The 25,098-nt window shown below is 38.7% G+C and overlaps 1 protein-coding gene across 1 annotated transcript; it reads left to right on the forward strand.

Moving 5' to 3' along the window:
• Window positions 1-1,120: 1,120 nt before the first annotated feature.
• Window positions 1,121-17,874, forward strand: LOC122794557 (natriuretic peptides B-like). Its single transcript, XM_044063046.1, has 3 exons — window positions 1,121-1,821; window positions 3,361-3,658; window positions 17,671-17,874. Exons 1-3 carry the CDS (start codon window positions 1,717-1,719, stop codon window positions 17,685-17,687), a joined length of 420 nt encoding a protein of 139 aa, XP_043918981.1. The 5' UTR covers window positions 1,121-1,716; the 3' UTR covers window positions 17,688-17,874.
• Window positions 17,875-25,098: the final 7,224 nt, after the last annotated feature.

Below are 25,098 nucleotides of genomic sequence, written 5' to 3' on the forward strand. Positions count from 1 at the left end.
TACAACAACATGGAGCAGACTGGCAAATCACTGATTACGTTCCGTCACCATTTTGATGTCTCTCTAAATATGCAATTTAGTGTTTTAAGGGCTAGATGATTACTCCACGTGTATCACAGGAAAAAAAAATAAACCAGTTCATTCACGCAGTAACTGTTAAGAATTGGCGCAAGTATTCTTCCAGTAGTACGTAGAAATCGCCCGAGAAACCGTTAATTTTTTTTTGGATTAATGGTGATCGGGCTTTTTAGCTTAATATAACATTTGAAATTGTAGACTTCCTTTGCTTCCTGTACGAATAAATACATAACTGATGTGATGTTTTTTCGGCTCCTGAGCAGCCGGTTTTCAAGCGCTTGCGTTGTAAAGACAAAGTGGGCAACATACTTAACATCGAAGGAGCTGTTGAATATTAAATTAAGGGAAGCTGTGGGAATCAAAAAGTCCAAAATGTACAGAGTGTTTATTGTAGTATTTTACTTTACGATGGGTCATATCTGTGTTGCATTATATCGCCGTAAGTGTGCTAAAATTATAGAATTGGAAATGCGAGTATCTACTTCATACATTTCGCACAGTCTCGGCTTTTATGTATATTTTGCGGAGTACAGCCTGCATCGCAGTTCTTACATAACATTGCCTCACTACTAATGCCTTACGTCATAAATCTCACCAGAACGGCTCAGCAATTGAGAAGGCGCATCACTTTAAAATCATAGCTTAATTTTCTTTTTTTTTTTAGTAATAATATATTAATATGCCTCCGTGCTTCATCTTGCGCCACTATTATATGATCTATAGGTTCCTACTCATTTATTTAATAGTTAGGGTTGCCTTTTCAAATGCCCATAGTGAGACATTTTTGATACAAACGTCGGATTTTGCAAGCCAAAACATACCCACGTCCAGTACAAAGGACAGAACTTCACCTTTTTGCCTAAATGAAAGTTTATTCTTGTAGCATTTTAGTTGCTTATTCTGTTTCTAATAACATTTAGGTGTTCCAGATACAGAATAACTGTTTTATCCAACTATTACATCAAATATAGGAAATATGTTTGTCCTAAAATACCAGGACATTTGCCATTTTTTTTATTTCTTTGCAGGACACAACTACCCAAAGAGGGACTGGCCCTCGCAGAGTGGGACAGGTGGTAACCCTATTTAATAGTTACCATTCTGGTAGCAATACCCGTCACGCTTTAATAAACACCTTCTTGTTTGACTAGATGTTGCTAGTGATGCGCAGACTTCCTTCTAAACAGTAATCGCACTTTTAGATTATGCAAGGGAGCATATTATGTAAGGTGTATTTTTGATACAGAAAGATTCTAATTATTTCCATTTTAGTATAAGAAAATTGGTGAGGGTAATTTCTCTCATTGAAGGCACGCTGGCTTCAAAGCCTGCATAACTTTTTGCGGAAAAAAGATTAAGTTGTAGTAATTGCATATAATGGGGCATTGCCTCTTGGAATAGAAACAGTAATTTCTTTTAACATACTCTTCTGTTTTGCCTTAATGACATCTTAAAAGGAAAAATCACAGGCGATGAGCAATTTCCTTTATCTAAAAATGTTTGAATGCAGGGAAGAGGAAGCTTATTTGGGAAGCTCAATGTGCAAGTGTATAAAAGCCATGAAAACTGCTTAGTATAGTTAATGGAACATAGAAAACTAGTGGTTTAAGAAAGCAGGATCTGAGCTGCTGCTTTAAGATGATGTCTAGAGGGTCCATACTCTGTTTGCTACTACTGCTCTCTGTCCACATGGTCACTCCCTTGGCAGGTGTGCACCAGGGTAAAAAGATGGCCAAAATCAAGGTAAGGTATATCATGCCACTGCATGCAGGTTATGTTTTCTTTTGGCACTTTCAAGGATGGAAAATAAATTAGTGGGAATTATTTAAAACCTTCATGTGTAGTATTATATGGTGATCTTTTAGAAATTAGTTTCTTCTTATTAACAATTCTTTTACATTAATGCTAAGAGCCTTAAAGGTAGGAGTATAGCATACAACTTTAAGCCTTCTCTTGTCGAAGGAAGGACTGCACTTTACTCTTATTGCCATCCTTATCAGCTTCAAAATATTTGTGTTATGGTGAAGGGACATTGTACCAGTAATTGTTGATCTAGTGATCTTAAACAGAATATTATAATAAGCTCCCATGGAATACATAAACCTGTATTTATGGGAGAGAAAAGAATGGCTACATGAATAAATGAATGCATGATCGTTCAGACTGATGACTGCATTGAATGAATATCTGTAAAGTAAAAATGTGTGAGTGATTGTTGGTACAACTTCCAGAAGGGATATAAAGGTATGCTGTACCATGAGTCTTGGAATGTGCCTAAATCATATGTGTATTCTGCTAAATTGTTGACTAGGATTTATGCCATATAACATGGCCCTACATGTTTTGCTTCTAGGCCCTGCTGCATCATAGTGTGGGCATAAATAGCTTCATATTGAATGCAAAATCATTTTATTGTTCGCTTGGTTGGTTGGCCTGTTTCTGCTCAAGTTCATGATTTTCTGGCTCCTTCTTGGATGTCTACTATGACATCACAGACACGCCATGCTGATGTACAAGTATCTCATCTCCTTTCCTCACCTTACATCATATTTTTAGAAGCCACAAACTTAGATATAAATGTGCCTATTGGGTTTAATGGTTTTTCTCCTTTGCTGTTTCACAAACATAAGCATGTATACTAAATATGAGAGTAAAGGCATCACTGCTGTGCTCTTAAATCTGCAGTCTAAACATTCCACATATGCGCAAGACACTTTGGACGAGCTAATCACATTGCATTGTTTTTCTTCCGTATTATCTTTGTTTTCCAGCTCACTCAATTCTAATGATAACTAAACTGTATGCCACATTTTTATTTTCTAATAAATATTTTAACTTTTGTTGACTTATAGGCATTCCCACTATTGTATTTCATGACACAGATACTGTCATTGCTTCTAATGTCCATTTGAATCATTTTTTTGTGAAGGATGGTGAGGAGAGGATTTTTTAGAATAAGAAAATATGGAACTAAGCACCAATAAAATACTTCATACTGATGTATTTCAGTTGCAGGCCTGTTGCAGAGAACGTTTTGCTTAATCATTAAGCAGAAAAAGAGGTTTTAAATACATTTATCAACAACATCAGCAACCAATGCAAAATGTGACCAATCACAGCACACTTTTTGTGCAACAGCCACACTGAAGAGGGCTGGATTGTTTTCACATCTCTTCAAAAATTTAGCTAAAACGTTAATACTTTAGCTGACAGCAGAGCCAGCAGATTAATGTATTAGAAATCAGACAAATGTTAAACCCCGCTGATTCTTTTATTTTGCAGGAGTTGATAGACAGAATAGAAAGGATCATTTCCACAGGTGTAGCTGCTCGCCATTCTTTGGATCTTGGATCTGGCGAACATGGAATCCTAGTGCAAAGTCCTTCTGGTGCTACTGATGTGCAGAAACCGCCAGTTCTTCAGCTACAGGTGAACTTCACTGAACCTGATCACAGAAAACCGGCAGGTGTGAGACCAGTGAAGACCAACTCCAAAAGAATAAAGGGGTCCGGGTGCTTTGGCAGGAGAATTGAGCGAATCGGTTCTTTAAGTGGCTTGGGCTGCAACTACTCCAAGTACAGTAAGTATAAAATTTACTAGCAACAACCTCCTTGTAACTTATTTCTTTAAATTATACTGGCCCTTTGAGTAAGGTAAGATGCATAGGGAGGCAAAAGAGGTAAGTCAAACAGTAAACAAAGGCAGAGTTGAGGTAGTTGTTTGGCAGTTATTAGACCAGAGTGTAACAAGGCAAAATAGTAGTTTTCATTTTTAGTTGATATATAGGAATATCTGTTCTGCCAACTTTACTGCATTACTTTTGTACTAATTATGTATGTATGTTTGTGAGGGACAACATCATGTGTTTCAGATACCTTTGAAGGGAAGCAATATTTTAAAGAGCAGCATCTTTCTTAACTAGTGTCATGCAAAAGTATTACAACATGGTGTAAAGACTGAAAGTGGGAAGGTTCAAAAAATTCACGGGAGGATGGGCAGAATGTATGCCCAGATGTCTATTCTGTATAATGGTTTGTGTGCATTTATTTATTTATTTGTGTTTTATTTATCAGGTCATCAGGTAAGTTGAAAAAGGACCATTTTAAGTGAAGGCCTGGAGAAAAAAAAGCTTCAATAGCTCATTCAGCATATCTACATAAAAGCACAACATGCATTATGCTGCATATATACATCAGTAATACATAATAAATTTGTCTACAATAGGCTGTACATCCAGAGTAGCCATATATATGTAACATTTATTATACAACTTAAATTGTCTGTAAGCAGTACACCATGGTGATATGTAGCAAAGATTTGTCATTATATTTCCCTGTTCATTTGACAAAATAGATTCTCTGAATAAAGTTTTTTACACATTGTTAATGTATGTCATTACTTAGTGCATACCACTATCAAGTCCTTTTTTGTTAAACAAAGTTCAGCATCATCCCCGAAATACATAGCCAGGTGTGTGTGTGTGTGTGTGTGTGTGTGTGTGAACATGTGGAGAAACTGTTTTTACATTTATAAAATAATTATAAAATATGAAAACCCAGGTATATCTGCATGCATTAATGCTAAAAGTACACTAGTTGCAACAATTTTCTGTTATTCAACATGATGAAATGGGCAATCAAGCCACAGTATAAAACAGTCTTAATAAATTTGGCCAACACTGGCAAGACGTGTAGGACAATAATTAGTAAAAAGCGTTTATCAGGAAATGTTACTAGATAAGTGGGTACAATAACATATGAGTGAAGAACTAGGTGTCATAACTGATTTGACTATACTGCCAACATATTCCCTGCTAATCGTTAAGTGTCAATATTATTTGTGGACTTTTTTTAGTTTGGGAAAAAAATAAGAGAAGCAATATGTATTTGTTTAATGAAGTTATTCCTGTTTTACATCTTTGATCCTACTGAATGGATAGGGAATATATATGTGTGTGTGTGTGTGTTTGTGTGTGTATATGTATATATATGTGTGTGTGTGTTTTTGTGTATAGATATATAATATATATATATATATATATACATGCACACAGAGAGACACACTAAATTTGAGCTTATCAAAATGCAAAGAAGTCTCTCTCTCTCTCTCTCTCTATATATATATATATATATATATATATGTTTTATATATGTTTTCTTAATTTATTGTATAGAGGTTCCATTGGACTTTGGTTTAACATCTTGTAAGGAGTGTAACACCTGCATTATATTACACTGCAGTGACAGCAATCCCTCTAGTTTGGGATCAGAATCCATAAAGTTCTGTACTGCTGACATTGTTTTGTGTTGGAGTAAATATGTACTTGCTCAAAATATGCTACTTTTTATGCTGTCCAAGATTGACGTATTTTAGAGAAAGACAGAGATATGCATGTGTGTGTTGACTGAACACTCTACGAGTTGCAATGACTGTAAAGTAAGAATATTAATACAAGAGGATTATAATAGGCAAAGCCCCCTATGAAGTTGCATGAACATTGCTGTTTGATAAGCTGTAGTAGGCACTGTTTGTTCTCTTTCAGTAAAAGAACTTCTAGAACATCATGCCAACAGCACAACTTGCAGTTATATGAATTGGACTAGCTGTTAACTGTATTACCTTTTTTTAATCTACTTATCCAGATTCATTCATTCATTTATTCATTCATTCTTTTATCATCCACTTAATACTGTCTAGGTTGACAGGGGAGCCTGAACCTATCACAGCACTCACTGGTCACAAGGCAGTGAAACTAATTCTGGATGGGATGACAGTGTGTTATGAGATATACACACACACACACACACACACACACACACGCACACACACACACACACACACACACACACACACACACACACACAAACACACACACACACACACACACACACTCACACACTCACTCACACACACACACACACACACACACACAGACACACACACACACACACACCTATGGCAGTCTATTCATAAAGATACCTTTGGGACTTCTGAGGAGACTGTAACATTCAGTGAAAATCTAAAGGGATGCAAGGTGGGCATGCAGACTCCACATGAACAGTAACCTAAGTAATAACCAAACTGAAGAGCAAAGTATTGTGAAGCAGCTACACTAACTGCTGTCTTACTGTGCTACTTTGTTTCACATTTCTAAATTTCTGTACTGAATTTCTATACTAAATTTCTATATTTCTATAGCATTCATTTTTAAAGATTTGTTGCCAGTTTGGATTAAGTTTGCTGGCATATTTAGGTTTGCATAGTGTTTCTAGACTTTTAAAATGACCAGTTTGAGGAAATATTATTGCACAAACTAGCTTTCATAATAAAAAGTGCACATGCAAGGCTCATCTATATCATAAAACTGGGTATTTATTGCCTTTGACAGAGGTATCATATAATATTACTACATTAGTGTTACTTAACTAAACTTCATGAAATCCACTGGTTCATTGTCCATCAAAAATGACCAGTTATGAAAACTTACATGAATTATCTGAACTCTGGGAATTCCCTAGTCTGAATGCTTTGAAATTTATCACAATCAGCAGCATATGTTCTTCAGTACTTTTTTTTTTTGCTTTATTACATTTGAATTCTTTTTGAAAAATCATTGACTTGCAGTTAAGCAGAATACAATATAGAATTGTACACGTGAAGTATATGCTGAGTTTTAAACTCCTGATTTTACACACTTTTGGACTAGTAACTTTTGTAAAGCTTTACACTATGAGAATGGCCTATCTTTTACTCTGCTTAACTGTTGCACTGAAAACTATTCAAATCCTGTTTTTATCATTATTTAAATTTCAAAGCTACATTACTGACTGATTCTATTTTTATCTGGAAAATATGCATGTGTTCTAATTTTAGAAGTATATGCTGTCACACTAACAACAAACATATATCAAATTTCTATTGTTCTCCATAAAAACTGATTTAAAATTGCTTACTGTTAATCAGTAAAAATAATTTTAGGTAGAAATACTATACGAACTATAGGAAAGTGCTTCATCTGGTGGATCTCCAATTGACATGTATTAATAGTTACATAAAACAAAAAAAGTTAGTTACTCAGTATCATATCTTAATCCTTATAAAATGGTAATCCTGTGGTAGGGTAAAATTCACTTCTAAAAATCTATGTAATTAAACAAATCTTTCACTTCTTATTACAGATCAAACATGCTGCAGTAAAGCAAACGGATAATGTATACCATTGAAAGATGCAGTCTTTCAGAAAGTAACCATTGCCTTGTGTTACATGACAGTAGTTTAACAGCTGGAGTCAGTAAGGCTACCTAGTATGTCCTTTATATTGCTTTCCCCCTTCACTTTTTCTCTTCCTATCTCATGTTTCTTAAAGGCTTCCATGCTTTCTTTTGAAGGGACTTGAAAAAATTTGCCTTTTTTAACAGTTCTGTTAATTTTAAGTAGATACACATCCCATATTGTAAATAATTAAGAATAACTCACATTCATTTTCCACAGTACACACACATGAAAGTTACACAGAAAACAGAGTTTCAGTGGGGCAGATACACCTAGGAGACAGATATCTGACAATACATGATTCTGCTTTCAAGTTGACCACATAAAAGGATCAGACTTTTGAGGTGCACCCTTGCCTTCAGAGGACAATATGGGTGTCTTAAAATCTCTTATTCTCTTAGCCCCTACAAGCACCTACGACCGCGACTCTGGTGGTGCTGAAACAATTTCCCAGTTTTAACCGCTCTACGTCCAAAAAAAAATCACCCACCTGAGTGACCCACAGTCTCTGAACTAGTACTGCAAAGAGAGCTTTTGACTTCCAGGAGCCCATCAGGTCCCCAACCTTCTTGGCTACATGTTGTATGTTCAAACTTGAAATTAATCTTGCTTTGGTTTTAAACAGCTTCTGCTTACCACCAGAACTTGCAGCCTCCCTTCTGCTATCCGTAGCATTCTTTGTATCCCCTCACCTTTAGACTACTTTTCTAAGGAACAAGTTATCTCGACATACTAATTCCCCTGCACTATTCCTTCTTTGCTCTCCAAAGCACACAACCTACTACCGACATACACATGTTAAAAGCATTAACTTATATAACTTGTATTCTGTTTAGAGTGCATACCTACACTTATTTAGCTGTTGCTTTAACTACTATCTCAGTACTGCTACCTACATTCCTTAGCCTTTTACTCACAACAGAGCATTTCTCACACTATAATGTGTTATTTAAATTCTGTTACCCAAGTGGTTTGGACCTTACAGATTGCTTCTTTAGTGCCTTTTCAACCATGGATGTATCCCAACATAATCCTGCCACCTTCATTTCTTTAATTTGATACACCCACCCTTCCAAGATGCATCGCACCATGTAAAATCCACTATCTGCAGTTCGGTGCCATCTTTCACTCTCTCAGTCGCTACAAGCCCCTTATGACTGTGACTGTAGTGGTGCAGGTATGCAGATTTCGGATTAGAGTGTATTTAGATTCTGTTTGTTCAAGGTATTTATGCCTTGTATGATTCATGGTATTTTGTTTCAGTATTAATGTTCGTTTGCAATTGTATTTTTCTGCACACCTTGCTTCACAGTTATACTGCTCAATGTAACTGAATGCATTTACTTGAACTAAAACAGTAACTGGTTAATTGTTTTGGGTCATGTGAAAAAATAACGGCCAGTGGCTTAGATGCACAGTGCTCCACACTTGGAACACCGCAGTGATTTAATTGTGAGAGACATGTATAACAATTGCTCTGTTTGGAACACTGCACTGCCTAAAATTGTGAGACACATATAAATAAGCACTGTGCTTGCTTTATGAAGGTGTTCTTGTTATCACTGCAAAATCCAATGTCGTTTAGCTAAAACATTTATAATTTTACTATCCATGTGCTTATGGAACATTAATTACTATGTGCATCTTTTAGGTTTATTGTGTTCTTTAGTGGGAGCACTGCATTGCTATTAGTTGTGAGAAGCAATTTAGACTTGCTGTGTACTTTCTTTATGACCTGATTTTTGATATCACTGCTTATAATAATAACTTGCTGATTGGTACACTAGATGGAAGATGTATGATACTGAACTTTTAACTATATGATACTTGTACCTATACTCTGTCTATCCATACCTTGATCTCTTAGCAATATACTTTTTATCCCCATCTGTGTACTATTTTACTCTCTTCCATACTAACCATTCAACTGTGTATTTCTGCATAGTCTCTGCTGTTACTGCATTCTACCTACTTTTAATCCTGTAGTTTACTGTCCTCTCTGTTCTTCTCAACCTGTATCTTATCACCCTCGCTGACTGTTCTTGAATGCACATACTCAAATATAGTATTTAACACTCTGCTGTGCTTATCCCTTATCTGACATCACCTTTCTTCCTTTTTTTTCAGAAACAGTTTCCCAGTTTTAACTGCTCTACGTCCCAAAAAAAAAAATACCACCCAGCTGAGCGACCTGCGGTCTCTGAACTAGTACTGCAAAGAGAGCTTTTGACTTCCAAGAGCCCATCAAGTCCCCAACCTTCTCAGCTACGTAATGTATGTCCGAGCTTGAAATTTATCTTGCTGTAGTTTTAAATAGCTTCTGCTTACCACCAGAACTCGCAGCCCTCCCCCAATATCCCTAGCGTTCTCTGTATCCCCTCAGCTTTAGACTACTTTTCTAAGAAACAAGTTATCATGGCATACTAATTTTCCTACACTGTTCTTTCTTTGTTCTCCAGAGCACACAACCTACTACCGACACACACACACATGTTAAAGCATTAACTCATAAATTGTATTCTGTTTCACGTGCATACCTACACTTATTTGGCTGTTGCTTTAACTGCTGTCTCAATACTGCTACCTACACATCCTTAGCCTTTTACCCACAACAAAGCATTTGTCACACTGCACTGTTTTAGTTAAAGTCTGTTACCAGGCAATTTGGACTTTACAGATTGTTTCTTCAGAGCCGTTCCGACCATGGGTGTATCCCCACAACGTTGGACCTCCCTTCGCTCCGGCTCAATCTGCTACCCTACCCCCATTCTCACCCACCCCCCACTTCAGTTACATTTATAGTTGCCAAAACTCTTCCCCTTCAAACTCACTGTCCATTCTACTTCCTGTTATACTACTACCTTCCCACACCTAACAAACCTACCATACACAACAAAACATATCCTCTATTAATCTTATGGTACTTACCCTTTCCTAACCCAGCCCCACTCCTCTTCTTAACCCCTTTCCGATCTTTCTTTGTACATTCCTTTGTATCTCACACACTACACTATGTCACCATCCATACATCCCACTAACTTCACAATGTCCTTAACCATAGCTCTCATTTTACTAACACAAACCACATTCCTCAAATGCACATTAATTATCTTAACTGTAAAAACATCCACCTTGCGTTCATAGTTTGAAAAACACACTGATAGCTTCTCTAATATATCTGCCAGATTAATTGAACCCAACACTATATACCTTGCAAACCTTTAAATTCTTCCATCCACTACCAAATCCAGACTTGAATTTTATACAATATAAAATCATACTATAAAATCAACCTACTTTAAACAATTCCTACCCTACCACTTCAAACTAATCCAGTGTGGTGACATCCACCCCTACACTGGACCTCCTCATACTTCTTCCCCTCCTCAGTCCCCCTTCTCAAAAAATCTGTTGCTAGCAACACTAAACATACATAACATCTTCAACAATATAACAGAATTCCATTCATGGCTAACACAACACACCCCAGACATACTAGCAGTTACTGAAACATGGTTAAAAACATCCACTTTCTGTTCCTACAGTATCAGAAGCAAACCTCACTTCTTTCTCAATCAAACCAATACAAGCTAGCACCATCAAAAAACTTCTTTACAAACTAAAGCCCACAGCCCTTGCTGCTGACTACTCCCTAATGAATTTCTTGGATTAGTAACAGACGCCATCTCCTGTCCTATATCTCTCTGACTCAACCAGTCTATTTCTGAGTAATGCATCCCCAAGTTCTGGAAAATCTCTTATATCACCCCTCTGCTCAAAGCAAGCACCTCAACTGATTTCTAAAACTACAGGCCAATTGCTATTCTCCTTCCCATAACCAAGATTCTGGAAAAATGCATACACAAACACAACTCCTTGACTGTGTACTAAGTAGCAACTGCTTGTCCAACTCTCAACATGGTTTTAGACCCAAACACAGCAGCACTACTGCTCTTGTAAGTTTCATTAATACAGTCAACCAGCTCAGAAATAACAGCCAACTCGTCTCATCCCTTTTTCTTGATCTGTTGAAGGCTTTTGACACAGTATCCCACCAAAACCTACTCAATTAACTAGCTTCCTTAAACCTTACCCAACCAACCCTCTCCTGGTTTCACAGGTACTTATCTGACCACTAACAAGCAGCTAAGTGGCAAAACAAACTCTCTACCCTATTACCTTTTACAGTAGCTGTGCCTCAAGGCTCAATTCTTGGCCCATTACTCTTCACCAACAAACTCTGCTCAGCCACCCACCTAGCAACCATCGTTCAATACGCAGATGACACTTCCCTCATATATTCAGCTCCCTCCCTACCAGAACTCCTACAGGTAACCAAAAATCTTTCCTAGACATCGAAAACTACCTGACTCCCAGTCTATACTCATTGCAAATAAAACAAAGCTTATGCTCATCTCTGGTAGCAAAATACCTGCTCACCTTCCCCCTTTCATCATCCACTTTTCCAATAAAACTAAAACTGAACGTATTGATCACACCAAACTTCTAGGGGTCATGATTGACAAATGTCTAAAATTCAACAAACACTTGGCTCTAACTATCAAAAAGGTTCACATTAAGCTGGGCTCCTTTTACAGAGTCAAGCCATACCTAATCAACACCACCAGACATTCCGTAGCCAGGACATATGTATTCTTCACCCTTTTATACAACTCACCAATATTCACAAATCTCAGAAAAACAGATTTAAACAAACTGAAGTCTTGCTATAATAAAATCGCCAAGTTTGCTATAAACCACCCTTACAGATCACACCACTGCTTTGCACTACACCAACTAAAATGGATCGAACTACCCAATCTTCTGTCCTTCAGCCAACTATTTTTCACTCATTCCATCATCCACCACCCCACTAATTGCCTTGCACTCAAGAACTTTGTTCAGCCCTTCTCCAACTTTAGATCCCTAAGATCCTGTGTCAAATTCCTACTAAAAGTAACTGTCCAGCAGTAGTTATGGGGATTCTTTGTTCTCCAGTGAAACATCAAAGTCAGGGAATTCCATGCCTCAGAACACACTAAATGCTACAGACACAACCAAATTCAAACTACTGCTTAGGGAACACCTAACCGACAACTGGCTTTGCTTCTGCACCAATCCAGGCTGATCATACTGTACTCTTTTTCATAACTCCCTTGTCTACTACCATTCTTTGCCTTCTTTCACTGTACTCTAACTCCATCTACTGATATCCAATTTTGTCCTTTTACCAGTCTGTCCTATATGTGCTTAAATGATTGCTATGATATTGCCTAATAAACTGTAGAGATGATATGTTTAGTGTGTGTGTATATATATATATATATATATATATATATATATATATATGGGTCTACCTGACAACGTCGACAAGCCACAACACCGACAACCAGTTTACCGACACCACATAACCGACAGTCCACAAGATCGAAAAGCCACAACATCGACAACCATTTTACCGACAGCACATCAAAACAAATCCCCTGTCCAAAAAGCACACACACAACACAACAACACCAAAATCCTTACAAACCCACACTAAACCTCACATACACAACTATCTACAACCTTAACCCAAACCCTAACCCTAAGGTCCGTCACTATCACACACTTACCTAACCCGCGCCCTAACCCTAACTCACTTAACCCCCTAACCCAAAGACTATCACTACCGACACTTACCTAACCCGCCTAACCCTAACTCACTTAACCCGCCTAACCCAAAGACTATCACTACCGACACTTACCTAACCCGCCCTAACACTAACTCACTTAACCCGCCCCTAACCCAAAGACTATCACTACCGACACTTACCTAACCCGCGCCCTAACCCTAACTCACTTAACCCGCCCCTAACCCAAACACCGTCAATATCGCACACTTACCTTACTCGCACCCTAACGTCCGTCACTACCGCATACTTACACAGCCTTTTCCCATGTCGGTGTTCTCAGCGTCGGTGTTTTCATCCGTCGGTCTTCTCAATCGTCGATCTTCTGGCGTCGGTAAACTGGTTGTCGGTGTTGTGGCTTGTCGACGTTGTCAGATAGACCCATATATATATATATATATATATATATATATATATATATATATATTGTACGGTAATAATAATTAGCTGTATTTTGTTTATCTTCGATATTATCGCTATATATTTTCTCACGTCACGTTACCTATTTGTTGCATTGACATTTTTGTTTATGTGTAATTATTTCTATAAAAGACTTGTATGTTTTTACTTAAGATTACTTCTCTGTAACTGTTCACTGAAAATGGGTCCATGGCCCAGTCAGACTTTCCCAGTAAAAAAATGTAAAATAAAATAAATAAATAAAACCCCACATCCAAGACATTGAAATAGTACTTCCAGGATTTAACATACTAAGAACCGATAGAACCCATAAAAATGGTGGCTGAGTAGCACTAATTTATCCCAATATCTACACAATTCTACCTCTCTTCAAACCAATTCTGTCATTTAGTAATGCTGAAATTCTTATTGCATTTCTACTAATAAGCAATACCAAACAACTATGTATTACAGTAGTATACATACCTTTTGGCCAAAACATTCCTATGTTAGAAGACTTTCTCTCTCGGATATCCAAAAACATCTTTAACAAAACAGTTACCGTGGGTGAAGTCAACATCAACTGGCAGAAGTTAATCACAGACTTCCCATGAAATAGCATCAACCTTTACAGTTTCACACAACTCATCACCAGCCCCACCAGAACACAAAACAGTAATAACCTAGGAGCTATCTTAAACTGGATCTTGGTCTCCGATCCCCACAAATATTCTAACTTTAATACCCTTCTTAACATCTTAAGTGACCACCTACACACTTATACCTGCATGACCAGTCTTCAAGTACCCAAACTCCACACCTACAAAGCATCCAGAAACTTAATAAACTTAAATCACCAACTATTTAATAGCATTTTAAAAAACACTGACTGGCCCTCACTAAAAATCACTAGAAAATCCCGTCAACCACTTCAACAAACTGGTTCTGAACACACTCTACAACTTAGCCCCTCTTTGAACAAAATGAATAAAAACAAACCATGTACCCTGGCTAACAAAATCCACAAAACAATTACTACAAACCAGAGATCGAGCCTGAAAAGATTGGCATAATAATAAAAATGACACACATTTACTAAAATATAAACAACTGTGTAATAAAGCAAAACAAAAAACAAAAACTAGTAATTGCAGACAAGAAAAATGATTTCCTCCAGCAAATGACCAACCACAAAAATTACCTAATAACATTTTGGAAAACCATCTCAGCTCTCCTTACCCCAGGTTCCAAACAAAACCCCTCACCTTTCACAGATAAAGCACCAACCCAAATAGAAGACATGTTCAATACCCACTTTATTGATAGCATACTTAAACTAGTAACAGACTCCACTTACAACACAAACTGTAACTCCACAGACAATCCAACCCCCCCCCCCCCTGCTAATCATATATACTAACTCCCTACTTATGGATTGCTGATTTTGCATGGCTGTTGACCAACTATCTTCATTGACCAAATGGTGGTTTTGACTAAACAAGTGTCAGCATTGTGTCCATTCAGTCAGCTGTAGGACAGCCATAGATTTATATATATATATATATATATATATATATATATATATATATATATATATATATATATATATATATATATAGGTTACCTTCATTTGACTGAAAACTCATTTGACTAACCAACATTTTAGTCGGACCAAATAACTGAAACTTAATTTCATTGACACTTCATTTGACTGGCAATTAGTACTGGCAGTGTCTAGAACACTGCAAGGCAAGTAAAAGGAATATGTCCTTTTCCCCACAGTAGTGCAACCCTGCAGTTAGTATATATAGTTAGGGGGTGTGGGGGGGTCATAACTTATCTTGAGTGGCTTTGTTTATAGAACTGTTGTGTCCAAAATGCAAAACTGCCAAACAGTCAGGAAAACATCATGTGTATTTCATAGGGTCGCTGTACAGAATTTGATCATGTACTGGGAGAGTTGCTTTGCTGGAGTGCGGGGAGTGCCTTCTGTGTGGAGTCTGCATGTCCTCCCCGCGGTTGGGTGGGCGTTCAAAAGACATGCGTAAATGGGTGTGCCTTCGTTGAAGGTTGGATGTCGAGCTGGCACCTCGGCGTTCGTGAAAATCTATTGCCAATCATTAGCGGACCGGAGTTCCGCTGTGGTGACCCCTAACCGGGAAAAGCCGAAAGACAACAACAACTGGGAGAGTTGCTTTTTCTGGATGACCATATGACCCATATTATTCAGCACTTTTGTCTTCTGACATTTTAGTATGCAGAACACAAGAGTGCTAATGAGTAATGCAGATATTTAGGCATACCCAGATAGAGCAGCTTGATGTGCAGTGACACATCATTTGCATGACTAGTGTGTCCTGGCGATGTCCACGCTGTACCCAGGGAATGCAGGCAATTGAACAAGTGTAGCTCTTGAAAACACCTCATGCTTTGTCAATGTACTTAATATCTCACTGTCCAGCATTTTCTTGTACTGACTAGTCACTGTCCAGACGCAAAAACAGATGCACAGTAACAGAGCATTCAACCTTTATACTCTATTTTGGATGAGTATGGTTTGGATTTCATCATAGTGAACTTACATGACTGCAGTTCTTGCAAACATGACAAACATGAAGTGTTGCACACAATGCTTTCTCAGAATGCTCACTGTCTCAGTTACTATCCAGTACTTTGCTCTACTGATTTGCTACTTTTGAGAAGAGAAAACTGGTGCACACTGATAGAGGCATTCATCCTGATAGTCCATCTTGGGAGCACAATCATCACAGTGCAGCCCCTATAGGACTATGTTTACTTGTGGGAAAACAACTTTCTGCGGAAACAAGCTACTGGAAGCACAAGCAAGTAAGTCATGGAGTGGGTGGCAACAAGCAGCTGACACGAGCAAATGAAGTAAACCAGATCAGCTGCAAAATGTGCTGCCACCAGTCATATGTTACATCAGAAGATGCAATAATTTTAAAAGGGAAATATTCTGAGATTTCAAGGAAATCATAATGATGTGCAGAGAAACTGCATAGTTAAGTGCTGGTACGGAACACAGGAAGAAATTTATGAATTAGACTTTCTTGTAGTGTGCAAGTAAGAATCAGATGATAGAAAAATAGTGTTGTATTAGAAGAAATGGGTAGTACCATGTAGTTGTCCTTTAAATGCTGTCAAAAATTCTTAAACACATGAGTGCTTGGCAGTGAGACATCAAGACATGCAATGTATTTGTCTAGCTTTAGGACTGAAAAAAAAAATCACCACTTGAGCTAATTGTTCAATGCAGGTTGGTTAATTAGCATGACAGCAAAAAAATGCAGTTCAGACACAGGTATGGCCATACTGAGAAATACTTCATTATCAGCTTATTATCATGTCTTTGAATTGCACACTAGTGCATTTAGGCCTCACCATGCTAGTCTACACCCTAATGGTGCATACTTTGCATTAGCAAAGCCACCACCTACACTTGCACTCTCAAATTCAGACACCCACACAAACACACACCCTCACACACGCTCATCAACAAACAGCACCCTCCACCCCCACAGCCAATCACATTCATGGAAACACTTACCCATTAACTCACACATATGCTCCAGCTCTCATACGCACACACAGTCTCTCGATTCCAGAGTATGACCACCCAAGCAGACACTCTCTCATATACACATTACAGATACATTTATGCAGCTTCATTCATACCTATACAGACACATCCACACAAATACACACACACTAACACACCTCACCCCACATCTTTGGTGTACTTAACTTCACATTAGTACTTCCATATGAGTGAAGGGGTGATCACTGTGTTTTACAATGGTCACATTTTCCTCCTAGAGTAACATTTTACTTACTGAATTACTTGGATTAGTAATTTGGGAAATGGACACTTCCAGGGAAGACCATATGGTTAATTAACATTAGTCACTCTCCCTTCCCAGTCCTGTGCATTAGTTTGCAGCTCTGCCCTTGAGACTACCCTCCAGTAGAATAGCCTCTCCTCCATCTTGTTAAGCCTGTCTGAATCCCAACCTAGGTAGACTAATCAGTGAAGAGCAGCAAGAGCTCTTGCTCATGAAAATACACTCATAAAGCCATGACAGCAGTTATATTTTCAGGAATTGTGAACTGTATATTACTGTTAACTATGTACTGAATGATAAAGTATGCATGTACAAGATCAATGTAAAATGAAAGTATTCTTAAATAATTTCATATATCACCTAATGTTTTGCCTTTTTTCCTCCAGGACCAAGAAAACAGTAAGCTGGCATCTCTTTTGTCATGGGAGTTTGAAGTTCTGCTAGCAATTATGTGGCTTTCTTTGGATACATGATTCTTTACAAATGAAATAATTCATAAGAAAAATATATATTTCTTTTATTGTATCTTACATGAATAATTTGTAGCATACTTCTCTTCTGTATCTAAAATAAAATTTCCTGGTATTGTATTTGTAGTTCCATGTTTTATGCTGTTAGAAAACAATGTTATACATGCTTCCTAGCATAGAAAATATATTGAAGGAATATTACTTTTAAAAATGAAATAAGCATATTTTTGATTGTATACCTGCCCATCAGGGCACCAGTATCTGGAAATAAGTATCTTGTTCCCTGGGTCCTGTAGTCACAATTTGCATTTTGAAACATAGAAGCTACTCAACATAGTTTTTTTTGTTCTGAGTGCCAAAAATGGACAGACCATGACTCATACTTGGAATAATAACACCTACAGGAGAACCTGAAATCTTCAATGCCTGATTCTAACTTCTGAGTATGTTATCTTGAAAAAACTTATTTAACCTCCATTCTCATTAGTTGCTTTATTTATCACTGAAATTTAACTAAAGACCTCATAACAATTTTATTGCACTACATTTCTGATTTGCTTTCTTTTAATAACAAGGAAAGGTGAACATTTTGAAACATAACCCATTCCAGATAGCTACTCGTCCTGGATGTATTGCATAACTAAAGTATATTACCCATTAAAATAACAAACTATACTATTTAAGATGCAAGTAAACAGCTAATGAGAAGAGGACCAAACATAACATCCTGTAAACACATAATCCAGAAGGATATAGAAAATGCAGAAATCCCATAGTGTATGATGAAATAATGAGTATACAAGATTATTGCAATATATAGGTAAATTAGTCATCACAGCTATCAGGGAACATATGCATTATGGATGATAAAAATTAGAATCAAGTCTTTGAATGGAGTGTGTTGGTGATCACAAAAGTGAAAAAGTCAGTCTGGAAGCAGCCAGTGGAAAGTTTGTTGAAAGGGTGTGCAAGAAGACTTTGGAGTTTCTCAGAATTTAGGGACCAATAAGCCCAAGTAAACCACCAAGAAGATGACAGTCGTGGCCATGAGGAACTTATGGTTATATGAGAGTTTAAGGCACTCTGTTTTACCCTCTCACAGAAGTTATACTAGTCAATTATAAAGGATCATTTTTTGCTTACCTTGAAGGGATTGTAGAGCAAATGATCATATGCCTTTGTTACATCCTTTATTGGACGTGCATGGCTTGACACAGTATCCTGATGTTTCAAAAATTTAAATGAGCCTAAAAAAGTTGCAGTTACACACATATTTATATATATATATATATATATATATATATATATATATATATATATATATATATATATATATATATATATATATATATATATATATATATACACATGTATGTGTAGGTAGGGGTGTGTGTGTGTTTGTGACTTCTCAGGAGAGGAGAAAGACCACAACACCCCTTCACACACTAATTCTAAGGTCACTGTATCTTGATATAGAGTGAATATTCAAAGACACCACTACCTTAGAATTGGTATATATTCCTCTGTTTGCACTTACATTTTTCTCTGTACTGCGGATTGCATCTACAGCCCTAAGACCTTCAACAGGCACCATATAGCCTCATAGGTGTATTTTAGGCTAATGACCACAAGGGCCTTTTTAACCCTCGCCATGCATCCCGAATCTCTGACAAGGTCTGGTACCCATGATAATTGTAAGCAGGAGATTGGGAGGTGAAACATTTACAAGCAGGGACCTGGGAGATGAACCATTAAAAGGCTGCCTGTGTCCATTTAGAGACCTAGATGCTAAACCAAGAATTAATTTCTTGATTCTCATCCAGTTGTCCAAGTTACACTTGAATCATATTAGGGAGTAACTCTGCTTCACATGGATGGGGAGCCTGTTCCAGAGAAGGGGTTGTCTCTAGGATACATACCTGTCTCTCTAGCAGGTCCAGTTGATATCACAGGCATGGTTTAAGTCTTTAGAAAGGATAATTTTGGTGCTGTTTTTTTCACGGATATGCAGGAGGTCCATCAGAATGGGGGACTGACAGTGCCCTGTAGATCTCCCCTAGACAGTCTATAGGAGACAGAATACAGGGATAGGGCCTTGAGGCAGTCTGCATAGGACATCTTACTTACACCCTGTATTCCTTTCATCAGGAACCTGTGTGGATGTTCCAATTTCTGGATGTGCCTTGTTAGGTATTGTATTCAGTGACAGTTCTGATAAGTGCTGAATACAGTGGAACAATTACTTCTTTGGCCGTAGGTGCCATACCTTTGTTTATAAGTTGCACAACATCGAATTATTTCCTCACTACTGTAGACACATGGTGGTCAAAGGCTAGATTACTGTCTATGTGCTTCCTCAAGTCCCTGACTACTGGGTCAACCCTTAGGGGTGTGTTCTTACTATGATAGTTTCCAGGGGGGCATGCCTTCCTGAAGGATACTATTGTTTGTTTCTTGGTGTTTAGTTTTAGTCCATAGCTCTGGCATCAGTTGTTTGCCTGAATCAACCCTTTCTGGAGAACATTTTTGTCAGTGGGTGATTCAATAACGGCTCCTAATTTGCAATCCTCTGCAAATTTAGTCAGCCAGAGGCCATTGATGTTGACCTTGACTTCAGATACATAAATGCCAAAAAAGAGCTGTCCTAGGACTGATCCCTGCGGGACTCTGCTGCCTATATGTAGAGGTGAGCTTCCCAATTTATTTATTTATTTTTATTTATTTATTTGCAGTTGGTTTACCAGGATAGTCCATTGGGCCAAAGTGAACCTGTTTTCAATGGAGTCCTGGGGAGAAAAGCTCCATAAACAATCAAGGTTACAAAATGATGTAGATAATAAGTTTACATGTGTTATAATATAGCGCAGACCAAAGACAATTAATATAACAATATGACATAGATTGAAAATATACAATTAGATTAGACAAGAACAAACATTGCAAACAGTATAGGTTTTAGATAAATGAACAGGTAGTGCAGAATTTTAAGGAATGATTACAAGATATATACCGGAATATTAATATATAGGAAGTTTGAAGTAAGAGGTGTAGACTAGAATAATATCCAGTTTGCAAGTAATTAACAAACAGTTTATGAGTTTGAGGAGAAGTTAGAAGTAGCAATGTTAATGAAAAAGGGGGGAAAAAGAAAATTTGCAGTGTGAGTTATGTAGGGTGGCAGCTGGAGCATTCCCACTGGGATACTAGGTATGAGTGAAGAGTTTTTTTGAAGATAGAGTAAGTAGGGGTAGCACAAATGTTTGGTGGTAGGGAGTTCCAGAGTCATGCTAGACTAAAGAATAGAAGGTGTTTGCCTGGGGGGCGAGCTGGTTTGTATATTTCTAGAAGATTTTGGTTATTGGACCGTAGTACTCTGTCAGGTAGATGCATTTTAAAGGCAGAGGAGAGGGAGGGACAGAGTGAGGGGTTGAGAATGAGCTTGTGTGCTAAAGTGAGTTGGGTATAGATAAGGTGATTAGGTAGTTCTAGCCAGTTTAGTTTATGGAGAGAGGAACAATGGTGAGTGGAGGACTTATGGCTAGTAGCGAACTTGGCGATTTTGTTGTAACAACATGACAGTTGAGTTTTCAGAGAGGATTGTAGATTAGTTAGGAGTGGAGCTCCATAGAGAAGGGAGGGTATGAGAAAGGATGTAGAGAGGGTGAGTTTAGTGGTGGGTGTAAGATAATGGTTTTGTCGATAGAGCATACCTAGTTTTTGATGGGTTTTTATGATATTTAGTTGTATGTGGGAATTAAATTTAAGCTGATTGTCAATTAGCACGCCAAGTAGCTTGGTCTCTGATATCAGTTCCAGAGTTGTGTTGTTATGACTAGTGATACAAAATGTGTTTTTGTAATTCTAACTTCCTGGATCATCTCTGTGAGCCAGTTGGCTATCCACCAGAAGACATAAGGGATTCTACCTAACCTCTTAAGTCTGCAACAATGTCAGAGTTGGGGATTGTGTCAAATGCCTTGGCCAGGTCAAAGTTGGCAGTTTGAACCATTCTGCCCTCATCCATTGCTTTGGTGACCTTTTCAAAGAAGTCCATCAGGTTTAGTAAGCAAGACCTGCACTTGATGAAGCCAAATTGGGTTGGGACCAGTGTCTGGAGGTTTCCTTTGGCATTATTGATTATTTCCATTATAATTCTTTCCATGGTTTTACATATGAAACTAGTGAGTTTATGGGTCTGTAGAAGGCCCACCTTTGTGCAGAGGGATAACTATTGCTGTTCTCCATATGAGGCATGAAGCCTGTTTGGAGGCTACAGTTAAATAGCAATTCCAGAGGGCCTGCTAGATTATGTTTCATGCTATTTAGAAGACATCCTGAGATATTGTCTGGGCCCATTGATAAAGTGTTCTTGGCTTTAGAGCATTAAGGACCTGTTTCCTCCTGGTAGCAGGGGGAGTTTTATTTGATGGCATTTCTTGAGGGAACGTTATTGGGGACAGAGGGATAAAGCTGGATCTGAATTTGTCAGCCAGTAGGTTTGCTATATCCTCTGGCTCAGTATAGGTGGCTCTATTTACAAAGAATGCCTTGTGGTTGTCCTTGGCCTGGGTGGCCAAATATATCTCAAATTTGGCTTTGGTAGACTTTATTGGTGTTCTAAATTGTTTGTTTAGTTTGTTGAGAGTGCTGCTGGGTGCTGCACCTCTTACTTTATGCTATGATTTACTTCCTTCTGTTATACAGCCTACTGATGTTGTGATTCCACCAAGTTGGCTTGTTTTTGAGTTAGTTCTATGCTTTTACTGGTAGGTACAGCTGCCTCAATGTACCTATTAACATGCTTGTATATGGTTTCTGTGAGCAGTTATGCATAGGCAGCAGTTTTCTCAGGGTATATGGAGCTTGAAATTATGCCAGGTTATCACTTAAAAGTAAGAAGTTACTTTTGGAGTGGTTTCTGAATATTCCGGGGTTAGCTGGGGGTTCCAGGTTTTATTTTTACTTCAAAGGAGACCATTTTATGGTCTGACCTTACCAGAGAAGACATTACACTAGGGGGTGTGCAGCACTCTGCCATATTAGTGAGGACCAGATCCAGTATGGTTGCACCTTTTGTTGGTGTATTGACAATCTGGTCCAGGGAGTTTGTGTTTACAAATTCCAGGAATCTCTGTGCCTGTATGTTTTGTGTCACCCCTGTGATTCAGGATTCTGACCAAGGCTCTTGCCTCCCCCTTTGTGCCTTTTTTAGGTAATGTCCCACAGACAAATCTTCCAACATAATAGATCTGTCAAAAAACAAATTGAAGGTCATGCTGCTTAACACTAGGAGCCTTAACCTGACAATGCTCTCACTGGAGGCTCTCGTAACACTGGAAGATGCTGACATCTGTGCAGTCACGGAAACTTGGTTCAAGGCTGCTGAGAGCACCCCTGCCTTACCAGGCTATACCTCATTCCACACATTCCAACCCCAAAATGAGGTCGGGAAGACTAAGGGTGATGGAGTTATTATTTTCATTAAAGACAAGCACACCTCCAGACTGGTTTGCCAGCATGATGCACTAGAACTTCTCCAAGTGCAGTTGACAATTGGAAAGACACCCATCCAAGTTATAGCCAGCTATAGACCACTCCATGACTCAGGACACCCACTCCTCCTGCCTGGACCTACTTGAGTCCATCAAGGTACCCCCTAACACCCCTGATCCTTAGCGACTTCAACTACCCCACCATAAACTGGGTGAACTATTCCTGCTCTAATGCACTCACCCAATGATTCCTTGATTTCATCAATTCTAATGCACTAGACCAGCTTGTCTCATCCCCCACAAGGGGAGATAGCATTCTAGACTTGGTTCTCACCAACATGGGTGACTGCTGCACCACCCCCATAGTAAGTTCTTCACTGGTGAGATCAGACCATCGGTCTGTCTCATTTGAAGTGTCTATCCTTTCCACTCCCCCAAACGTAACCAGGCTAAAAAACTTCTCAAAAACTGACTACAACCTTCTAAGGGAGGGTATCACTAGCTTCACACCACCACCCCCTCCCCAGAGGATGCAGATAAATATGCTGAACAGTATGCCAGTGCAGCATACAACAGCTGTACAACTGCATGGACTCAACCATACACAACAGAACTAAAACCTGCTCCTCAAGGAAACACAAACCTATGTGGTGGACGTCCTCTATCAACAGGCTTTACAACCAAAGGAAGAAACTGTTGTCCAAGGGTAAAAAGGCACAAATTCCCAATTGGAAAACTCCCTCGTTAGCCTCAACAAGCACATTAGGTCACTAGTGAAAACCTCCAAAGCCAATTATGAATCGAAAGTAGCCTCTGGAACAAAGGCTAACCACAGAGCCTTTTTCAGTTACATCAGAAACCTCCATAGCAAAGCCCAGGTTTGTTCCAAATTAGTTCTTAATGGTGCCACTTACACTGATCCTGTTGACTTAGCCAACCTGCTGGCAGATAGGTTCAGCGCAAACTTCATCTCTCTGTCCTTCCTAAAGGCCCATTTGACATCCCCGATACTTGCCCCGCACCTCACATCTCCGTAGATCTAGTGTCAAAGGCCCTGTCCAAGGCAAAGAACACAGCTTCCATGGGACCTGATAGTATCCCAGGCTGTATTCTGCAACATCTCCATCAAGAACTAGCCTCGCCATTGAGCACCCTAGTCATCCATAGCCTAAGTACAGGCTTCATTCCAGCAGAGTGGAGAACTGGCATTGTCATCCCTTTGCACAAAGGTGGTACCACTAGTGACCCTGGTAACTATCACCCCATTAGCGTGACAAGTCTGATCTGTAAGGCCATGGAGCGTATTATTATGGACCTCATAAACAAGGACATAGGCAATCTCTAAGCAATTGACCCCCACCCAGTTCGGATTCGTCAAGGGCAGATCTTGCCTGTTGAACCTGGTTGACTTTTTTGAGACTGTCACCATGGATGAGGGAAAGTCAGTACACACAGTTTACTTTGACTTGGCCAAATCCTTTGACACAATCCCCCACTCGGGCATCATCGAAAAGCTAACAGAACTTGGTGTAAATCCCTATCTCATCAGGTGGGTGGCCAACTGGCTCACTGCTTGGACCCACAAGGTCAAAATAGGTGCCACTACCTCCGATAGCAGATCTGTCACTAGTGGTGTCCCCCAGGGATTTGTCCCGGGACCCCATTGTTTGGCATCTACTTCTCAGAGGTCCAGGCAAAGACAAAAGACCTGAAGCTGACCAAGTTTGCGGATGACTGTAAGTTGGGTGCTGTCATTGACTCCCCAAATTATGTTAACATACTTCAAGAGGGTCTCACAGTAACAGATGACTGGTGCCAAAGTCATGGACTTAAGTTAAATGCAAAAAAATGT

The sequence above is a fragment of the Protopterus annectens genome, chromosome 2.part1 (assembly GCF_019279795.1).
Source record: "Protopterus annectens isolate FY-2018-M chromosome 2.part1, PAN1.0, whole genome shotgun sequence".
Lineage (NCBI taxonomy): Eukaryota > Metazoa > Chordata > Ceratodontiformes > Protopteridae > Protopterus > Protopterus annectens.

Coding starts and splice junctions, on each gene's coding strand:
- LOC122794557 (XM_044063046.1), top strand. CDS start 1,717: ATGATGTCTAGAGGGTCCATACTCTGTTTGCTACTACTGCTCTCTGTC. Junction 1,822..3,360: donor AAAAGATGGCCAAAATCAAG/GTAAGGTATATC, acceptor TTTATTTTGCAG/GAGTTGATAGACAGAATAGA.